General features: G+C 40.5%; 1 protein-coding gene across 1 annotated transcript in view; it reads right to left on the reverse strand.

Moving 5' to 3' along the window:
* The window catches only part of LOC129407209 (nectin-3-like protein), a 158,407-nt gene that overhangs the window by 45,619 nt on the left and 92,221 nt on the right, over window positions 1-20,567 (reverse strand). The window contains exon 3 of the mRNA XM_055147709.1: window positions 5,891-6,190. Within this exon, the coding sequence (XP_055003684.1) occupies window positions 5,891-6,190 (300 nt within the window). The remainder of the gene's footprint in view (window positions 1-5,890; window positions 6,191-20,567) is intronic.

Here is a 20,567-nt window from a genome sequence, read left to right on the forward strand (position 1 = left end):
AAGAAACATCACAAGGTGGAACAGAGCGTTTTGAGCTTTGGAGATGTAATAATGAGTTCAAAAGTTCAAAGTTCAAAAAAGTTTATAGTCAATTCTTCATACAAAAAACATATAAAGGATCAAAATTGTGTTTCTCACTCCCATGCGTATAAATAAATAATAAATGTAAAGAGCTAAAGAAATAAATTGCTTTTTTATCAATTAAACTTATAGACTTTTAACTTATTTTGTTTTATCTTAAAGAAAAGGTGAATTCTTAATGTTATGTGATCAAATATTGAATTAAAGTATCTAGTATAGCGTATGAATTGTATATTAAGTTATTTATTACCGTATTTTTCGTACTATAAGTCACACTTTTTTTCATGGTTTGTGTGTTTCCTGCTGCTTATTCTCCAGTGCGACTTATATATTAAAATTTTCACCCTGACAGCGGTGAGAGGCTCTAGTCTTGTGTGTCAGTATCTGCTGCTCCTGTTCCTCACTTCACTCTACTGCGCATGTCTCCTGCAGAAAGAGCCTCTGTCCTGTCTGTATCATGTCAGTCGATCGCACCATTACTTCTGTACCAATTTAAACAAACTTATAAAGACCAACTGAGAAGGCTGAACACAAATGCCCCCAAAAAGAAAATTATATTTTGCAGATTTCAAGCTGCAAGAAGCAAAATCTGCAGCCGAAAATGGTAATCGAGCAGCAGAAAGAAAGTTTGGAATGAGCGAGAAATTTGCACCATGCAACTTTCCTGGAAGTCACTGGATGGATCGACAAAGCCTGGACTTCAGTGACACCAAAACTATTCTGTTCTGTTGGGATTCAGAAAAGCTGGAATAATTCTAACTGGAACTGATGCTGAGTCTGACGACAGCTACACAGAAGAGGAAGCGACGCTCTGTTTACCTCTGGAGGTCACGGAGTTGCTCAGAAGTGACACCGAGGATGAAGAATTGAATGGATTTAGTGATTTGGAGTGAGATGGAGAGTTTGTTCAAATTGTTCTGTTGTTTATGTTATAGTTTATCTGAAGAACTGTTCATATGTGACGTTAACAGTCTGTTGTTCTCTGTTCTATTGTTATTACTAGAACTTGACTTTCAAATGAAATGTCGGTTCCTGGTCTCCGATTTTATAAAATAAATTTCCCCCAAAAAGTGCGACTTATAGCCCTGAAAATACAGTATATACACATCAGTGGATCCAACTCACATCTTTAGTCTGGAGCTTTGCCTTTAACGTCTCTGTGCACTAATGCCGCACTCTGGGATCTGCTCTGTTGCCGCGTGAGTCTGCTCCTGACTCAGCACACAGTATAATTCTCACAAATGATGTAAAAGCTAATGGCGGCGATAAATAGTGAAATGAATAGGTGAACAGCTGCTGGTAGGGCGCACCTGACGCAGAGGCCCTGTCGGTGTGTGTGTGCTCAGACAGCTGCTGGTTAAATCTAATGGCTCGCGTACATTTACTGCTGTGGCCCAACGAGGCAGAGGGAATTTACATATTAGAGAACAATTAGCAGAGATTTTGTGTTCGATTAGAGGGAAACTGCAGCAGGACAGCTCGGCGAGGCAGCGGCTAATATCGAAAGGTCGTTCGGGACAATTCGGAGAAATCACACGCACACTGAGCCCCTTGACGACGAGGAGAGACGGGGGATGAAGTGGGAGCAGATCATTTGCATTCCAGGCTTTCTTCCAACTGTTTTAGCAGCAGCAGCACACAGGAAACTTAGAGGAAAATAAAGTGATTCCTCGCAAATATGAAAAAGTAACATTTTGGCAGATTACATTTCAGTTGTAAATGTTGTACAGTTTTATTGTAATTGGCTGAACTTTAAGACACTAGAACGGAGATCGGGGCCATTTTTTGTGTCATGATCCTCCAGTTTCAGGCTCCAGGCTTAATGCTCAATTTGGATTTTTTTGTGAAATCCGATTTTTTGGCGAGGTTCTTCACATTTCCAATTAAATGTGACTTGTATGTGATCTCCAGTGTGAACTTTAAATGTCCCAAAAGTGTCCCGCGTGCGCATTGGAGGACACGACGACGTCACACACAGCGAGCGTGTTCAGTGTTTACAGAAGTAGCCTAAACATGAGCAGCGATTTTTAAAGTTGCTGTCGTACCGGAGCCAGAACATGCACAGCTTATTTGTTTTAAGGAGGAGATTGAGAAGGAGAAAGATGAGGTTTTTGGCCCAGGTGTTTTTGTGGGGCAGTGGCAGCAACGCCTGTAGAAAGAAACATGTGGTGTGAAGTCACAGACAAGAGTGGTGGGATTGTGATGTTCTTCACAGCTTCACTCACACGCTTTTCACTCACACACAGTTTTCATATGACGAGAAGAACGTTTGTGTTCATTTGTGACAGTCTACTTCGGAGGAAACGCGTCTTCGGCAGCCTATTTCAGTGAGCAAATGCGTCAGAGTTGTGCTGTATTGGATTGCAACAGGTGCTTGTTACCGTGCTGCTGACGTGTAGGTGGGATGAATGTGACCTGGTCGTTCAGACTGAAGCCGCATGTCAAAAGATCAGATATGTATTGGTTTTAGGAGCACATATACAAGTGGCCTGGGTCGCATTTAAAGATCAGATACAGGAGCATAGTGGCGGAAAAATTGGATTTGGTCACTTCAGGCTGCAGTCTGAACTAGGGATGTGCATGATTAGTCGATTAATCGATAATTGATCATTAAGAATTTCATCGATTACGTTCATTTTCAATGACAAACTGAACTGAATGTAGGTTGCTGTACGTAGCGTGACCAAACAGGGGTTTGTACATGTGTCTCTCTGCACTCAGAAGGAGCGAGACACAAACAGTCGGTCAGTCTGCAATGTGCCGAAGCGCAAATGTGTATTTAACGATGATTTGAACAAGAAATTACACACTTTCCATTGCGTTCGGGACAAGTGTGAGTCCATGTGCACAGTGAACAAAGCAGCACATATGTTTCTGTGTCCAGTGGGAAAAAGCTTTGCCAGGTGAGAGTCGCGCAATGTCGATGACGAGTCCCCACCTCCCTCCCCCCGTACGGTGTCCTGGTTTTGACAAACGCAAATATGGTCACACTAACCTGTATTCCACCTGAGTCATGTCTTTTAATACGACAGAAATTGACCGCATCAGCGACACAAGAGCTGTAGTTTTATCAGTTTTATACAGTTTATACGTCGTAAAGTTGAATTTATTTATGCAGATTAGTAGTGCAGATAGTAATAATAATGATGATCATATTAATATAAAAACGTTAATGATTAATCGATAATCGATCGTTAATTCTTCCGACGATCGATTAAGAAAATTTCATCGAATGCCCATCCCAAGCAGCAACGTCCGTAGAAAGGAACGCTTTTCACGAGAAGAATGTTTGTGTAGATTTGTGAGCGCCTACTTGTACCACTCTCACAGGAGGAAACATGTCTTCGGCGGCCTATTTCAGTGAGCAAATGCATCAAACTCGTGCTGTATTGGATCGCAACAGGTGCTTGTTACCGTGTTGTTATGACGTGTAGGTGGGATGAATGCGACCTGGCCGTTCAGACTGAAGTCGCATGTCAAAAGATCGGATATGTATCGGTTTTAGGAGCACATATCCAAGTGTCCTGGGTCGCATTTAAAAAAAATCGGATCTGTGTCGTTCAGACTGTCATTAAAAGATCAGATACAGGTCACATAGGGGTGGAAAAATCTGATGTTTTTTTTTTTTTTTTTAATCAATAAATACTGACAGATGTCGCAGTGGATGGGGTTAGGGTGTCACTGATAACATCTTAAAGACTTTACAAATGAGCTGACCACTTCCTCAGAGCTCTGTGTTTCGAAGGAGAGTTGTTTGTTTCTCAAAGCAAATGCAAAACCACAAAGTCAAGTCCACTGTAAGTAATATTCCCCAATTGTTTTATATGTACATTATTATTTTCATTTGGCACCGAATGTAGCAGTCGCATCAAGACTTCTTTGGTGAAGTTTTCGTCTTACTTGTAAAGCGTTGAAGAGTTAACAGTGACGTCCGCCCACGCCTCGCTGCCCACTGCGTTATATTTCAGTATTTATTGATTTTAGCACGACTCAGCAAAAAACACAAAGAGACAAATGTAGGCAGAAAGAGCTGTTGTGCATAGAGCCAGTTAAGCAATGTGGTGGAAATTTGGAGTGTTACGTGAGTTTTTCCGTTGTCCAAGATACTCTGTAAGTAAGTGTTAAAAGCCACAGTTACTGTTCTTCGTCGAATCCTTTAGTCTCACAGGACGAAGGCTACAGGCACCTTTGGGTTTTCCATTTACATGTCTACTGTTTTCTTTCACATGTTAATTGTTTGATCATTCTGGTCTCTACTCAGATGCAAATGTAAAAATGTTTCCTCTCTGAGCTAAAAAGGCCAAATTGTTCTTGGGAAGGGCTTGGACCTCAGACAGTTTTAAGTGTTGTTTCTGTCTGTCAGTAGTCGGGGAGTTTGTTACAGGTGCAAAAGTAATAAACCAACACAGACAGTCGGGCTGCTCCATAATGGAAAAAAAACATTATCACGATTATTTTGGTCAATATTGAAATCACGATGATTCGAACGGTAATCTTTTAGTTACACGATGCATTTATTCAGCATTTTTGTCTTTCAAAAAAAACTTTGATATTGATAATTTGGCAAAACTTTTAAAACTGAAAATAAATATAGGCTACAAATATCAACCTTAGAGCAGTTTTGCGATGTACAGTCGACCCTCACTATAACGCGGTTCACCTTTCGCAGCCTCACTGTTTTGCTGACTTTTTTAGTGCGATTTTGCATGCTTTTTTGTGTCCTGATTGGCTCAGGGACTGTAGACCTTTGTCAATCAATCTCCTCCGTGCCGTGTCTCCTGTACAGTACAGAATGTGTTCAGTTCGCCAAATTTACATAAATGTTCGATCTCTAGCAGTGTGATTCTGAAGTGCTGTATGTTTGCAAGTTTTCTCCCCGACAAAACCCACAATGTCGACGAAACGTTCTGCACCGACAAAGGCTCCTGCGGTCGCACCCAAAAGGCAGAGGAAGATGTAAACATTGCACAAAAAGTTGGACTTCTGGACATGATGAAGGAAGGAATAAGTTACGCGGCTGTAGGGCTCCATTCGGGAATAAGTTAATCTTCGGTTTGTTACGTAAAGAAGTAGGAAAATAACATAAGGACGACAGCAGCAATAAGTTTTAAGAAGGATGCAAAAAGGGTTGTACTTGTCCCATCTGAGAAAAGTGTATAAAGTTTGTGGTGAGGGGTTTTACTGCCTTAAAACAGATATAATAATTGTAAAAAATAAAGCTGACTACTTCGCGAATTTCAACTATTGCAGGTTATTTTTAGAACGTAACCTCCACGATAAACGAGGGACCACTGTATAAAACATAAAATGAATAAAATATACTTTGAACATGAAATAAGGCATAGAAAATCATAAATTATCCAAAATAATCTATATATCCAGCTGTTCTACAATCTCTACATTTCTCTTTTTTAATTTTAATCTTCATGATTATTTATGTTTTGATTTGTTTTTATTATGATTTTAATGTATTTCTTATTCTGTAAAGCACTTTGAATTACTTTGTGTACGAATTGTGCTATACAAATAAACTTGCCTTGCCTTGCCTATTTGAAAAAATTAAATAAATATACTTGTTTATATAAAAAATATCCCAAAACAAACTTTAAACTAAGCTGTAAATTGTTTCAACTCAATCATATGACTTTGGAGATGGTTTGACACACAAATTGAAATCGCGATCAAAATTCCTGTAACTTTTGGTTTTCTTTTACAGATAATTTCCACAACACCAATTAAATGTGACATCCCTGAGCCAAAACAACAAAAACAGAGCCCCTGGTTGAAGCTGTTGGAGCGGTGTACTCACAGTGCACGTTGAGTGTGAAGGGGATGCGGAACTCGGTCTGCAGGGCCGGGTGTTTGACCACGCAGGTGAGCACGCGGCCCTGGGCGTAGCTCTGGGGCTGCCACAGGTAGTGCACGTGGACAGAGGTGGTGCCGTTCGCCTCCTGCTGGCTCTGGCTGTCGCTGCGGCCGTACAGCTGCGTCTCCCAGAACACCTCGGCGGCTGGACGGCCCTTCTCCGCGATGCACGTGGCCACCAGGGACTCGTTGGCACCGTCCATGAGCGCCGTGGGGCCCGCAGACACGTACACCTTTGGCTCCACTGTGAAGAGAGAAGAACGAAGACGGTTAGGGCAGGGATTTTAAATGAGATTCAGTCATGTCTAATGGTCAGTAAGGCTGTCAAAAGTATCGAAAATCTGACCCCAATCAATCAAAAAGTCACATTCACAGGACAGAAATGAACCTTTCCTGAAACTTGAATGATCTTGAACTGCATCAGAACAAGTATAAGAGCACATAGACGAGTATACATCCATGGACCAATAGGAAACCAACCTAAAGAGGCAATCGAAATACAGAAATGTGCCCACGGGACTATAAACCGGGACGACGGGGCTTTCTTACTCTCATACACCTGGGATACCGTCCTGAGGAAGTCGGACTGCAGATGGCGCTGTCGTCCTGCCTCCACCGGTAGGAAGACAACGCCAAAACCTGTTTAAATCAGCTGAGTACTAAGATTTAATGTTGAAAATCACATTCTGTCTATATAAAGTGTTTTTTTTTTTATTATCATTGTGGTATCGGAATTGATTGTATTGAGTATCGAGTCTATTCCTTAGTATCAAAAGCGAGTTTGAAATTTTAGTATCGTGACAACACTAAAGCTCAGTGATCAGCTAAGATCTTTTTAAAGGAAAGTTAATTCTTGGTTTAGAGAAGAATTCAGACACCCCTAGAGCAGGAGTGGGCAATTATTTTTTCCATGGGGCCACATGAGAAACAGAAAATATTGTGGAGCCAGACGGGGCCAAAATGCTTAACTCAATTCTGCATAATATTCATTGTATTTCTTTATAAAAAGCAGTAAATATCATTGTTTTGACAAGCTGGTAAGAGTTTATGTTATGACTAAGTAATGAAAAACCCACGTTCCCTTACAAAAAATGTCATTAAAAAAAAAACACCTCTAAAATAAATGTTTATTTTGTAATTCCAGTTTAAACGGGCTGGTCAGAGTCAACAACAACAACAATGACCAGCTTTAGGGGGAGATACGGGACTATGTTTTGTGTTAAATGGAAAACTGTCTTGCTTGTGTTCATTAAATCAACACTGAAAGGCATTTTTATTTAGTTTTTCAAAAAAAAAAAAAAAAAAATATATATATATATATATATATATATATATATATATATATATATATATATATATATGTATATATATTGGAACAGTCCTCGAAGTATAGGGACCAGGGCAAAAACTCACTGTGACTGATATAACATTTTTCTTGCAACAGTTTGTGTATCTCAAGACTCGTGTGAACTTGATTAAAACTCAGTGCTCAACGAAGGATTAGGTACAGCGTCTTTAGGTAAAACAGATTTGGAACTAGTATGTCTGTGAATTTTATTTTTTTTTTCATGTCTCACTAAGTCTCATTGTAATTTATGCAGCAAACATAATAGGTTTATGTAAGTTTAATTTAATGAAAAGTTCCAAGAGCAAAAAAAAAAAAAAGTGTCAAAAATAGATGTAATTTTACAACCATAAAACTGCACGGCTGAAAACACCATAAATTTGACATCTGTACTTGTAAAGAGCGTATCCAGTTACTCGCACCACTGGGAGGACACATGTCAGAAAAGAGAAAAATGACAAAATGGCTATTGATCTATTTGCCTTTCCATATGAATAAATAATGGGCTTCATACGATGACACGGGGAAGTGGCCTAAGAGCAGCTTTATGCATGAAAAATACATGAGCCCTGCCACTCCATCATAGCGGAGCTGTCTGCGGGTCCTGTAACGTGAACCACTATCGCTCATATCCGCCGGAAAACCAAGTGCCACTACTTCAACTACAGTGACAAGGTGCATCGGACTGAAATGGGTGCAGGAATTCTCTGTTATAATGTTGTTCCCTCATCAAAAACACGCCTGAAGAGGTTTTAGACATCATCCATGCATGTTTGAGTAATCTTGCGATCTCTCCTGGGCCCGATTCGAACCTTCGTTACGGTTTAGCTGTACAAGACCACAATACCCATGCTCCCACATGACAATCTTCCATAAGTGTACAAAAGCATGATACAAAACGACACCAGAACTGCTCAATCCTGATGCGATGTGCAGTAGTTTCATAAGCACACTGATTGTGTTGTGATAGCGCTCTGAAGGGGGAGTTACTTTGCACGGGAAGCAAAAAGATGAGGGGTTCAACAGCATCAAAAAACAAAAATGAAAAACAAAAATGAAACAAATTGTTAAAGTTTGCTCTTCTTCCAACTACTTTTTGCACAAAATTGTAATACAGCACAATATCTACCGTATTTCAGACTATAAGGTGCAATATCAGTAATGTTGAATTCTCTTGTCTATTTTCTTACATAAGGCGCACTGGATTATAAGGCGCATTAAGAGAAACAAACCAACGACACTTGAGACTGATCCTTAGCCCAGGCGTCCATGATCCATCGGCAGATCGTGGCGTAATTCGCTCGCCGTTGCCTCCCTGTCTTGGTGAACGTGGATTATGAATGTGAATGTGGGTGGATCATTTAAGTTTGGATTTTTGGTTCCTACGAGGACGACTCAAATATACATTGAGTAATAATGTGTTTAATGCAGCTTTGCGCACATTTGTTTACGTTTTACAGAAACGAAACTTAAAACCACATGTCTCATTTGCAGAAACTATAAGCGTTGAAAAAAAAAAGCTTTTTCCTTGTGTGCTGATGCGGTTCAGCTTCTGTTGGACTAAACGACACGACTCAGTGGAATATGAGTGTTCTTTCTGTGACGAAGGCGATAACGCGATGGCGGCAGTGAGCGTTGAGTTGACGCAGAACTATACTTCGCCCTTTTCTCCGCGAGGCTCCTGACTACAGTAGCCATAATGCTCTGACAATCCATCAAACTACAAGCTTTGTAGTTTACCAAAGTCGTACTGAAACCTTTTGACAGAGTTTTGAGCCCCATATACCACATAAAATCAGTTCGAGGTCAGTAAGCACAACCAGAATTAATACATAAGGCACACTGTCGATTTTTGAGAAAATAAAAGGATTTTAAGTGCGCCTTTAGTCTGAAAAATACGGTAATTGCCAAAGTTTACTCTTCTTCCAACCACTTTTTCTACAATTATTTACAATAATATTATAATGATTCTCAAATAAATGAACTGAACTGAATGTGTTAACAATAAAAGGTAACACCCCCTCTTTATATTATTTTATTTTTGTAACATACATAACGTTTAATTCAGATACTGTTGTACCTGAAGTTCTCACAACGATCCCACTGCCGTATTGAGTTTCAGTTAAAGCCCGACATCTTGACAGGCTCAAGATCAACAAAAGAAGTGCAAAAACAGAACAATGACACCGCAAGAGCAGTTGACTTTGGCCTGGAAGATGTGTATCTCTGAGCCCAAAGCCCCTGGGAGTACACACACACACACACACACACACACACAGACGCACACACAGAGGGTTGTCGATTGCGCGGCCGTGGTCTGTCGGTCTGTCAGCGCTGGGCTCGTTGTGAGTGAGAGAGCGACACCGGTCCTGCTCGGAGCTGGATACAGTTACAGAGTTTCCTGAGAAAAACAGCGGGGTTAGACCAACACCAGGGGGGACATGCACGCTACCTGCGGGACGGTCAACACAAACTCTCGAACGAGGTTTAAGAAGAGAAGGATTCACACGGGGACTAGTGTGAGACACGACGTTACACTGAGCACAAAGGGGTCCATGTAAACACGCTGGGCCAGGCCGAGTTCCAGTGTGGTCATCTGTTCCACCAATATTTTGTCTGTGTCTGACGATAAACACATCACAGCTCCTAAACTAATCTCGGCTGGTTATAGCACATGACGTTTGAAAACATTTATCATCTTTATCAAAGGAAAGTGTTCCTCTGTAGTCTGATGACGTGAAGAGCTCTTACTCAGATTGTTTAATGTTTCAGACAGGGATGGGAAAAGATCTCCTGCCACAAGATCCCATGAGAAAAAATTGCCGCAAAATGAGGGAAATTATGGGAAAAATTATCTTGTGAGAGTTTTTTTTTTTTTTTTTTTCCAGGGATAAGGATAAAATAAGACATAAAAGGGCAACGTGTTGGTGAGTTACATCTCTTAAAGTTGCAAAAATCAGCACTAGACTGGAAACAAAAATATGAAATCAAATATTGTGAGCCCAAAACTGGACACCAAAACATGAAATTTAATAATCTCGTATCTTGTCTCGTCTTGTGGAAATTGTGTCTCGTCCCATCCCTACAGGTTAGAATTAAACGGGCCAAAATTTTAAGCTGGAGGTAGGAAGCAGGGCAGGCGTTTCAAGGGCAAGATGTTGGAAAGTCTTCTCTTAAATGGATTTGATTCATGCTGTTTGAGTAAAAATAATAATAATAAATAATAATAATAACACATTTTATTTATGTAGTGCTTCTCAGGACACTCAAAGATGCTTTACAGAACACGTTAAAACGAGCAAATAGCAAATAATGCAGTTAAGATAAAAACTGTGACTCAAAATAAGATCAATAATCTTGTATAATTCTGCATATAAGGGTTGAGTGCTCAGAAAAATGCTGTTTTCACCTACCCCCTATCCCTACCCACACTAGAGCCCTGCACTGCCCTGCGTCGGGACACATTTTTAAAGCTCATTGCAGGTGGGGACGGGTGCGGTCCGCAGACATATCCGCTGCAGACTTTGCAGCGGGATATGCATTCATATTTAGTTTGCCGGACTGCAGTTTGTGCAGTCCGGCAAACTAAATATGAATGCATATCCCGCTGCAAAGACTGCAGCGGGATATGTCTGCGGACCACAGAATATAAAATTGAGATTATCTAAAGTAAAACTACTCACTTTGAGACTAAACCAGTGTTTCCAAACTTTTTCAGGGAACCCATATTTTAAAAGTCACAAACCTTCATGGCCCAAATCAATAGACATTATTCGTAAATCACAAAATAAAGGTGGATTTGACCATTATTGAACATTAATGAGGATATTTTATTGTTGACTGAGCGAGTATCTTTCTGAACAATTAGTATTACTCAAGTTTTAAACAATGAAAAACAGTAATTGAAGCAGCAATAAAAGGATCCATAAGTCACCTGTTTGGACATTAAAAGTAGTGTGTGAAATGTGGTGCAGTTCTTTAGATACATGATTTTTAATGCATAGAACGTTGGAGATAAAAGCCACAGGAAGTAGAGTCACAATGGCTAATCTGACGCTTCACCGCGACCCAAGCACAGGTGAGGAAATACTCTAGACTTTTTACTTTTAAAGAACGCTTCAAACTGGATTAATAGCGCGGATTTGTGGACTGAGTGTCAATATTTGCAGAGGATAATTTCTAATGGATGATGTGGATGAGAAGCTGCAGTTTAAATTTACTTTACGAGAGGTGAGCACTTAACACTTTTCATTATTTTTACTATTTCCTGAGTTTGTATCTTGCGCTTCTGCGTCCGTAGAGTTGCTGATGTTTGGTGATTACGATCTACACTGACACCCCACCCAAGCGGCTTCCAAATCGCACACGAAGACACAAAGTCGGGTCACGCCTCCCCGAACTCCGGGCGGAGCAAATCGCCGCCTAAATCGGGTAAATTCTGCTCTTAAGGATGCGTACAACAATGGACTATTAAGCCTGGGTGTGTCTGAAAAAAAGCCCCCACTGTAAATAAAGTAAACAAAGTGGCCCGCGCAACACAAACAAATCCATTACAATACAATGTTCGCGTAAGGACTTCTGCTTCCTATCTGTCTGTATGTTAATGTCTCTTTGTGTCCTAGAACCCTCCACCTCCTCCTCCTCCTCTTCCTCCACCCTAAAACCAGCCCACTTAACTGCCCCCGTGACAGTTTAACAGCCCGGAGAGCACTAGACCGGGCCGTAACCCCTGGACATCTCCCGCCTCTCCCCTCGTTGGAAATCAAATGTCTTCTTGGCACAGATGCGTTTTCTATAAATACCCCGGGTCGCTCGGTCGCTCGGCGTCTCGTGTAGCCAGCGCAGGGGTGGGGCGGCCGGGCGCGCATTCTTCCCCCCCCCTCCCTCCCGCTTTTGCCCCTCCTGTCGCGAAAACTATAAACAGTAGTTGGTCTATTTGAGGAGGAGGCAGCGGAGGCAGACTGGCTGGGTATCGTGCATGGGTGGGTGGTAATGAGTTATATTTACTCAGTTACAATTATTTGGGTAATTTGTTTGAGGGAAACTTCCAGGAATCGTTTTTTACTTCCACTTGAGTAACTAGCGACGCTCTTTGGCCGGTCTCGCCGCTCAATTAGTGAATCACAAGGCTGTAAAGTCAAGTCAGCGCTGGGTCGTGTAATCTGCTCGTCTGCAAACATTTGTCAAGTGCTTGTAATTCTTGGATAATTTAAGTTCAAAAGTTCATATTTCAGTCTTCAAGCGAATTTCTGTACACCTACATCAATTTAGATAAAAGAAAACAAACCAAAATTGACTTTTTTCCCAAATCATCTGTATTGTGAATGTATAAAAATCTTTACTTAAGTTCATTTTTCAGTTTCCAGATCCAGCTTTTTCAGTTCCGATACCGATTTCGATGCAATATCTTTAAGAATATCTGTGCAGAGTCTGAAAACAACATTTAGTTTACTCATTAAAACTAAACTAAGACAAAACTGATCCAAATGTTATGTTACGTAGCTGTTATGTATCCTTCAAGTAACTGCAGAACTGATTTTATAAATAAAAGCTCAAACATTGTGAGATTTTCTGGAACAACTACAGTCAATGAACGGTCTTATTACATTAATTTATAAATCCAAACAGGATATATTTGAAAACTAATATCCAATCCGGCAAATTTTCCAGGACTGTTGCTGATATCCATTACCAGTTTTGGATCAGTGCATCCCTAGTTTTTATAAAGCCCCACTGCGTAACTTTTTTTTTAAAAAACTATAATAGGACAATGTGCAGTAAACATAATGGCAGAGATGGAGATGATAGAACCAGATTATATTATTTTATGGGCCTTTCACACCTTGATGATTTAAGAATTTCCCTACGCTGCATACGCTGAACTATCAGTGTTTTTTTTTTTTTTTTTCAATTCTGGGTGTATGCATCGCTTATTCGTAATGAGTTTTACATATACATAACGTATTAGTAACTTATATAGAATGTTTTGATAACTTATATATGACTTAAACCAACTAATGCCAGCGTCCACAGCTTATGCCCAACAACGGTCTAATTTATGCAAAAGCACAGTAGCGTATCGCCGAGGATCACGTGTCGACGATCACGTGTCTTCGCCGATAAAAAAGCTGCTGTTTGACGATTCATAACCGCACTGGACATCGCAGTAGCAACATTAAACAGCATCCCACCAAAGACAACTCCGAACCGTGAAGTCTGGAGGAGTACTGACGGTTTCCCCATTTTTACATACCAATTTCCCTACACGATGCCAATACGCCATTATACAGAAGCTACACGTTCAGTAAGTTCTGCGGTCGTCTGGAACATGTCAAATACGTCTGCGCACGTCAATATACGTTGGAGGTAAGTTCGATACAAGTTACAGACAGGTTCAAAGCACGTTACTCATAAGTCATGGGTATGCCAGACATTTTCTCAACGTATTTGGACTTATGAGAAACTTACAATTAACGTGTCTCAACGATTGCATAACTTCGTCCAATGAGATTCATTTGGTCTTCCGATATTTTGTTATTAGGTTCTTTTTTCAGACCTAGAGTTTTGTTTCATACCTGACAGTTTCGACTGCTCACTAGCGTCTTCTTCAGAGTCACGTGATGTGGCTGTGACGTGTCCGGTCAGCTGATTTTGGGGATACTGTCCTGAGGAAGTCGGACTGCAGATGGCGCTGTCGTCCCGCCTCCACCGGTAGGAAGGCAGCGCCAAAACCTGTTTAAATCAGCTGATCGGACACGTCACGGCAACATCACGTGACTCTGAGGAAGACGCTAGTGAGCAGTCGAAACTGTCAGGAATGAAACAAAACTCTAGGTCTGAAAAAAGAACCTAATAACATAGATTGCATAACTTACCTACAACTTATGGCCCGAGTATGGAGGACATATAAACATACGCTGATATACGACGAGAAATTTTCAGCACGCTCAAAATTTTTCGACGACATTACCGTATGTCGCCGTATGCCAGCGTGCTTCAGCGTGCTCATAACTTATACAAGACTTACCTAGAACTTATCCGACGTACGCCAGCGTATTTGTCAAATTTTTCATACGTCGACATACGCTGGCTAAATCGTCAAGGTGTGACCGGCATAAGTTCGATACAAGTTACACATAGGTTCAAAGTACGTTACTTATAAGTTATAGGGTACACTAGACATTATCTCAACGTATTTGGACTTACGAGTAACGTGTGTGAACGTCAACCGACCATCACAAATTTGCAATAAACCGTTAGGATCAAGATATAAGCCGAGAAAACAGCTGCATTCCCCCAAAGCACTTGTTTTTAGTTGTCGCAAATTTGCAACATACCCAAATTTCTATTTTTTTTTTTTTTTGCTTTAGTCTAACTCATTATCTCAACTAAAACAAGTTACAAACATGTTGGCTTTGGCCATTCAAATAAAGGCCTTTTAACTACATTTTTCCTCGTGCGATTTTTTTTTAACTTTTTCTTCTACTTCTTTGGAGTGCCTGGAGTCCGTTGTGTTTGAGTTTTGATCCTTTTTCCAAGAGCACCCTTTACCTGCTCGCACTGATTGGAACACCTGCAGCAAACAGCGCCATTTTTGTTCTTTCTGCATTAATTTAATGTCTACTTAAAGGCAAAAACACACACCAAACATTTTTTTATACATCTATATAAATTCAGGCATTAAGAGGTTAACATATAGAAAGTGCAAAAACAGTTCTAAATAGTTTTCCAGAAAATATGGACACGTTGCTGCTTTGATTATAATATTCCACAGTATGGCATAAACGTAACTTCAAGGAGAATGTTCCGGAGTGTGGTTTTAACTTTCTATTTCCATGGAGTCATAGAGTGATGTGCCACCTTCACTGGTCCTTCGTCCTACACTTTTTTGTACTCTGAAAGCCTTTTTTACTCGTACTTCAGTGACATTATTTAAAAGTACCATTACTCTTACTTACAGTCCGTGTCTGCCCCGCCCACGTCTGCTGAGTACACAGTAACTACAGCGACGTGTTGAGTTAGAGCTGCTGTCAGGAGGAGGAGGAGGAGGGGGAGGAGGCGGAGGAGGGGCAGGCCTAAGGGGGCAGGGGGCTAACGATTTTCCATCAACAAAGTGGCTGCCCCTGGCCCTCCACCGCCCACCGCTGACGTCAGCCCGGGGAACCCCACCAACACGGGCCGGGTCTGGTCTGGTCAGGGCCGAGCGAGGGCTGAGCGCGGAGCCAGGGGAGGAAAACATTGTGCATTTTTATGACAAATCACAACTTTGGTCTGTGGAATTACAGTGTTAGGTTACACGTGGGTGGAATTGTGGAAAAAATCAGACACTAATCAGGACTAAAACTATCAAAACTAGACTCTCGTTTGAGCAGGTATCAACACTAAAAAGTCACATTCACAGGACGGAAACTGAACCTTTCCTGATGAGCTTTAGAAAAATCACAAATCACATTCTATTGTCTAAAGTATAAGTGTTTTTTTTTTTTTTTATTGTGATTGTGGTATTGTGTATTGAGCAGTGGTGGATGAAGTACTCAGTTATTGTTACTTAAGTAAAAGTACAGACACATGGGCAAAAGATTACTCAAGTAAAAGTAAAAGTACCACAATCTACTAAATCTACTAAAGTTTAAAATTGTACTTTAAGAGTAAAAACTAAAGTATTTTGCAGAGATTTTTAGAGCTATTAAAGCATGAAATGTCCTGATTTTGATAAATAACGTGGCTGATTTTACAATATTTGATTGAGTTCTTATTTTTTCAATCTGTTTTTGCGTATTTGTGTATTTGTTTTGCTCAAAGTTAGAACGTTAACTCAAATTAAATGTGATAAAAATGAGTCTCAGCCATTTCAGCAGGTCTCAAATCAGAAAGAAAAGTACTTTTTACTTTTCACTTCAGATCTAAAATGTAGTGGAGTAGAAAGTACAGATACCGGCTCTCAAATGTAGTGAAGTAAAAGTAAAAAGTGACCACTGTAAATTAATTTAAGTAAAGTACAGCTACCTAAAAAAAAATGTTACTTTTACTTTTGTACTTTGTTACTTTCCATCTAGTCTATTCCTTAATATCAAAATAGTTTTAGTTTTAGTTTAGTTTTACATTTTTGTATCTTGACAACACTAGCTCAGATATAAGTCGAGATGTAACAAAAACCAAAATATCATGATCTCGTATCGTCAAAGGTCTCAAAATAATATCACAATATATTGAATTACAAGCTTTTTTGTTTAAACAGCTAAAAAAAAACAGAGGAAACTACAAATACCATGATCCTTTGCTCCATCAGGGCAGATACCATGACAAAATAACTGAGTTTTTCTGTCTTAATTCTTTGTATCAAGATCTCGTTGAGGCTTTTTAAAAGGAAAAAGTAGCATTTCTTCAGTTCTGCTTTGCATCTTCACAATATTGCAATAAATATCGTAACTTAAGATGAATATCGTGACTATATTGTACCGTAAGATTTGCATATCGTTACGTCCCATTCATAAAGTAGAAGTGAAGGACATTCCAGTGCGAATACAACAATGATATCAGGGAGTGTTAATGATTACAGGCTCTTATTGGTTTAACTTATCTGCGTTTCCTTAACCAAATATACATGATTAATCCAGCGCTTTGGTTCTCAGCAGCTCCAATGGTGGGAAATTTCATCTGACAATTTCATAGCAATCAATTTACAAGATAACCTTCACAGTGTGCAGCATTGGGTTTCATTTATGCACTGAAACTGGGCACTTCTCTGTGTTTTTAAAGATCACTTCACCAAATATTTGCTTATGAGTTTATTTAAGGTTCCCCATGAGTCTCTGCAAAAGCACAGACTCCTCTTCCTGTGGTCCACTCTTCAAAATAAAAGCAGAACACACTGACCGTACATTAACAGCAAATCACATTAACAATCAATTCATATCTTAAACTTCTATTATAATGAAAAAGACAGAAAACAAGGAGAGTAAGCGCCCATTTGCAAGAGCTCCCCGCTACACAAAAATACAGAGAACACTTTCAGCCAGTAGGCTTCGTGTCAGGCACATACTCTGACCTAAAGCTGCGTTTAGTCCCAGTGCTTCATTAAACCAAAGCTTAGGTCTGCTTCTTATTTCATCCTCTCTGTGTCACAGCCACAAACTGCAGTCAATAGATTTCTATGTCTCAGGTGGTGTCTACACAAGGTTTTTTGGTCGAAACGGTGACATTTGGCCTTTCGTCCACACGGAGCCGGCATTTCAAGTAGGGCCCAACCGATATGGATTTTGTTGTGGCCGATATGATACCGATAAAATAGCAGTTGGAGCTGCTGATAGCCGATATAATCCCTGATATATTTAGTGATGTAAAAATTCACTGTAAATCTTGAATTGTTTAAAAACTTATTGTCCATAAAAAGAATATAATCTGAGTGTTTGAATCTATTGGCTGCGGGTGTAAACAAGCGCACGTGAGTGATGTCACTCTGGGGGTGTGTTCAGGGACAGAACGGATGTGGAGTCACATATTAGGACATTCATCTGTCTGTAAATTGGATTAAATGAACATAATGTAGAGAGTCTAAGCTTTATAATGAGGTATTACATGCCCACGTGAAATATCGGCCCATATCGGCAAGATTTAGGCCGATCGTCGATATGTTTCCAGGTGACCATCTCATATCGGCCAATAATATCAGCCAACCGATATATCGGCCGGGCCCTAGTTTCGAGTGGGCGAAACGGGTTCCAGAGTGGAAAAAAATCTGAGAACACCGGCGCTGCGATGTCGTGTGGACAAGCAAACTGCAGTTTTTGGAAAACAGACGTCACGACCCCGTCATCGCCACGTGAAGATGGCGGAGGGATCAGACGCTCAGTAACCTCTCTCTGGTGCAAAACCTGAATAAGTTCAAATTGCAAAACTTATTCGACTAAATAAACTTTTGTCCAGCTGACAAACTGAATGGCAAAAAAACAAATTTTTGGTTGAATAAGTTTTGCAGTTCAACCAAGCTGCTTCCTCTACATATCCATAGAAACAGACGGTGACGGACCCCCAACCGAAAAGTTACGTAATAAACCTTTAAAGACGCAGAGTTGGTCCAAGCCACAGCAGGGTTCATACAACAACGACAGATGCCCAGACGCAACACACACCTGTCAGTCAAAGTCAGCGCACAGACATCTCAAATAGTTAAGTTCCAAAACAGTTGTCCGGCAAGAGCTGTGACACCAAGGCCAACACGTACACACACACAACACACACACACACACACACACACACACAACACACACAACACACACACACACACACACACACACACACACACAACACACACACAACACACACAACACACACATACACACTCTACGGGCATCCTTCACTTGTCAACACACTCATGCCTTTATGGGATTTTCCGACCACAGCCACTGGACAATATAGAAACATGAGTCACAATCGAGGTCCAAGCTGCATTTGAGCGAAAGAGGAAATGAAGTGCTGCTTACTGGAAACGCCACACACTTTAGATGGTTTTAAAAGTTGGACCGAAGTGATTTCATTAAACTGGGTGCACGGAGCAGCTGACATTTGGTTTAGATGATGACATGCTTTTCTCTGGTAAAATTAGTACGTCAGAGTGGCATGGATTTTAAAAGTGCATCGTGTAACTTTTGCGGTGGAGAGTCCGTCAAATGCTTTTCGCCGTGCAGATGTTATTGCTTTGTCATGGAGACCAAACCAGACCAAGTTACAGGTCAGATCTGTGGAGAGGCACCACCGCTCACAGTCAGAACGCCTGTTTTTCTAGGTATTTTTGAGCTATAAAACCACCTGTAGTTGAATAAATGTAAAGTAGAGCAGCTTAAAGCCACACTGTGGAATATTCTAGGCAGTGAAATTGCAAATCCATAGAAACAAGCAGATGACTGACCTGAACCATGAAGTTACACAGTGCACCTATAAATGGGTATCTTGATTTTGTTTATTGTTTTTTGTAAGTTTAGTTTATTAGTTTTACTTTATTTTCTTTTTTAAGAGCCTGTTAACACGAGACACTTGCAGGAAAAAATGACAAAATATTTTATCGGAAGTGCCTTTTATTTAGACGGTGACAGCGTTTTTGGGGCTTAAATACGCAAAAATCGAATTCCACACACTTTTGCGTCACCGTATGCACGTGGAATAAAAAGTGAAAAAGTGAAAAAGTAAAGAAGTTAACAGATAACGATTCATTTTTTTCGGTTTTTAATGTTGTGTTTAAATGAATAATGGAAAAAACGGTTTCCGTGACTTAAACTGCGATGCCGGACTTTTTTGCCTCATATGGACTGAACCAGGACTAAACTATTTCCAGTCCTGGTCTGGTCCTGGGCTGGTCCTGGTCTCTGTCCTGGTCTGGTCCCAGTCTCGTCCCAATCTCAGTCCTGGTCTCAGTCCCGATCTAGTCCCGGTCTCAGTCCCGGTCTTAGTCCTGGTCTGGTCCCGGTCTAAGTCCTGGTCTCAGTCGAAGTCTTGTTCCGGGCTGGTCCCGGACCTGGTTTAGTCCTGGTTCAGTCCGTATGTGGTGCAAAAGTCGGGCATCGCAGTTTAAGTCACGTAAACGGGAAACTGCTTTTTTCCATTATTCATTTAAACACAAAATCAAAAACTGAAAAAAAAAAAATCATTATCCATTTTTTTATTTTGGTTTTGGTGATAAATAATGAAGAAAACAGTTGTTTCTTCATTTTCTTATTTTTGGTTTCATAGTGAAATACGAATGAACGAATGATACACAAATTGATGAGACTTTTGAGTTCTGGTAACTTCTTCGGGTTGTTTACTAGAAGCGCACACACAATTCTGAGGGAATAATAAGATTTTCATTTACAGTATCAGCTACTTCTATTAAAGTGTGTATATGACGCTATTTTACACAACTCCAGGTTTCATAAGAGTCAATTCTGTATAATATCAGACCTTTTTATGTTCTCTACTGTAGCAGTGTTTGTTTGTTTGTTGCTAACCCAAAGACAAACAGTGTGTGAGGAGGCTGACCGGGCTGATGGATTCCCTTTAACAGACGTATCAATAACAAGGACATTGTCACTAATTGGGTAAAGGCGTAGTGATTTTGAATAGAGTGGATTGTTTTTCAGTAGATTTCCCATTGACCTGTCAGCGCTTTCAAACAAAAGGTCATTGTAAGTGTTCCCGGCTGGAGCGATGCTTTCCTGACGGCTTCCTTCCTGTAGCTGCTGCTCTCTGCCCCTGGTACCACCGACCGACCGACCGCCCGAACCGACCCGACTACACCCAG

The sequence above is a fragment of the Boleophthalmus pectinirostris genome, unplaced genomic scaffold, assembly GCF_026225935.1.
Source record: "Boleophthalmus pectinirostris isolate CB_2022bp ecotype Guang Dong unplaced genomic scaffold, ASM2622593v1 HiC_scaffold_9, whole genome shotgun sequence".
In the NCBI taxonomy this organism is placed as follows: domain Eukaryota; kingdom Metazoa; phylum Chordata; class Actinopteri; order Gobiiformes; family Gobiidae; genus Boleophthalmus; species Boleophthalmus pectinirostris.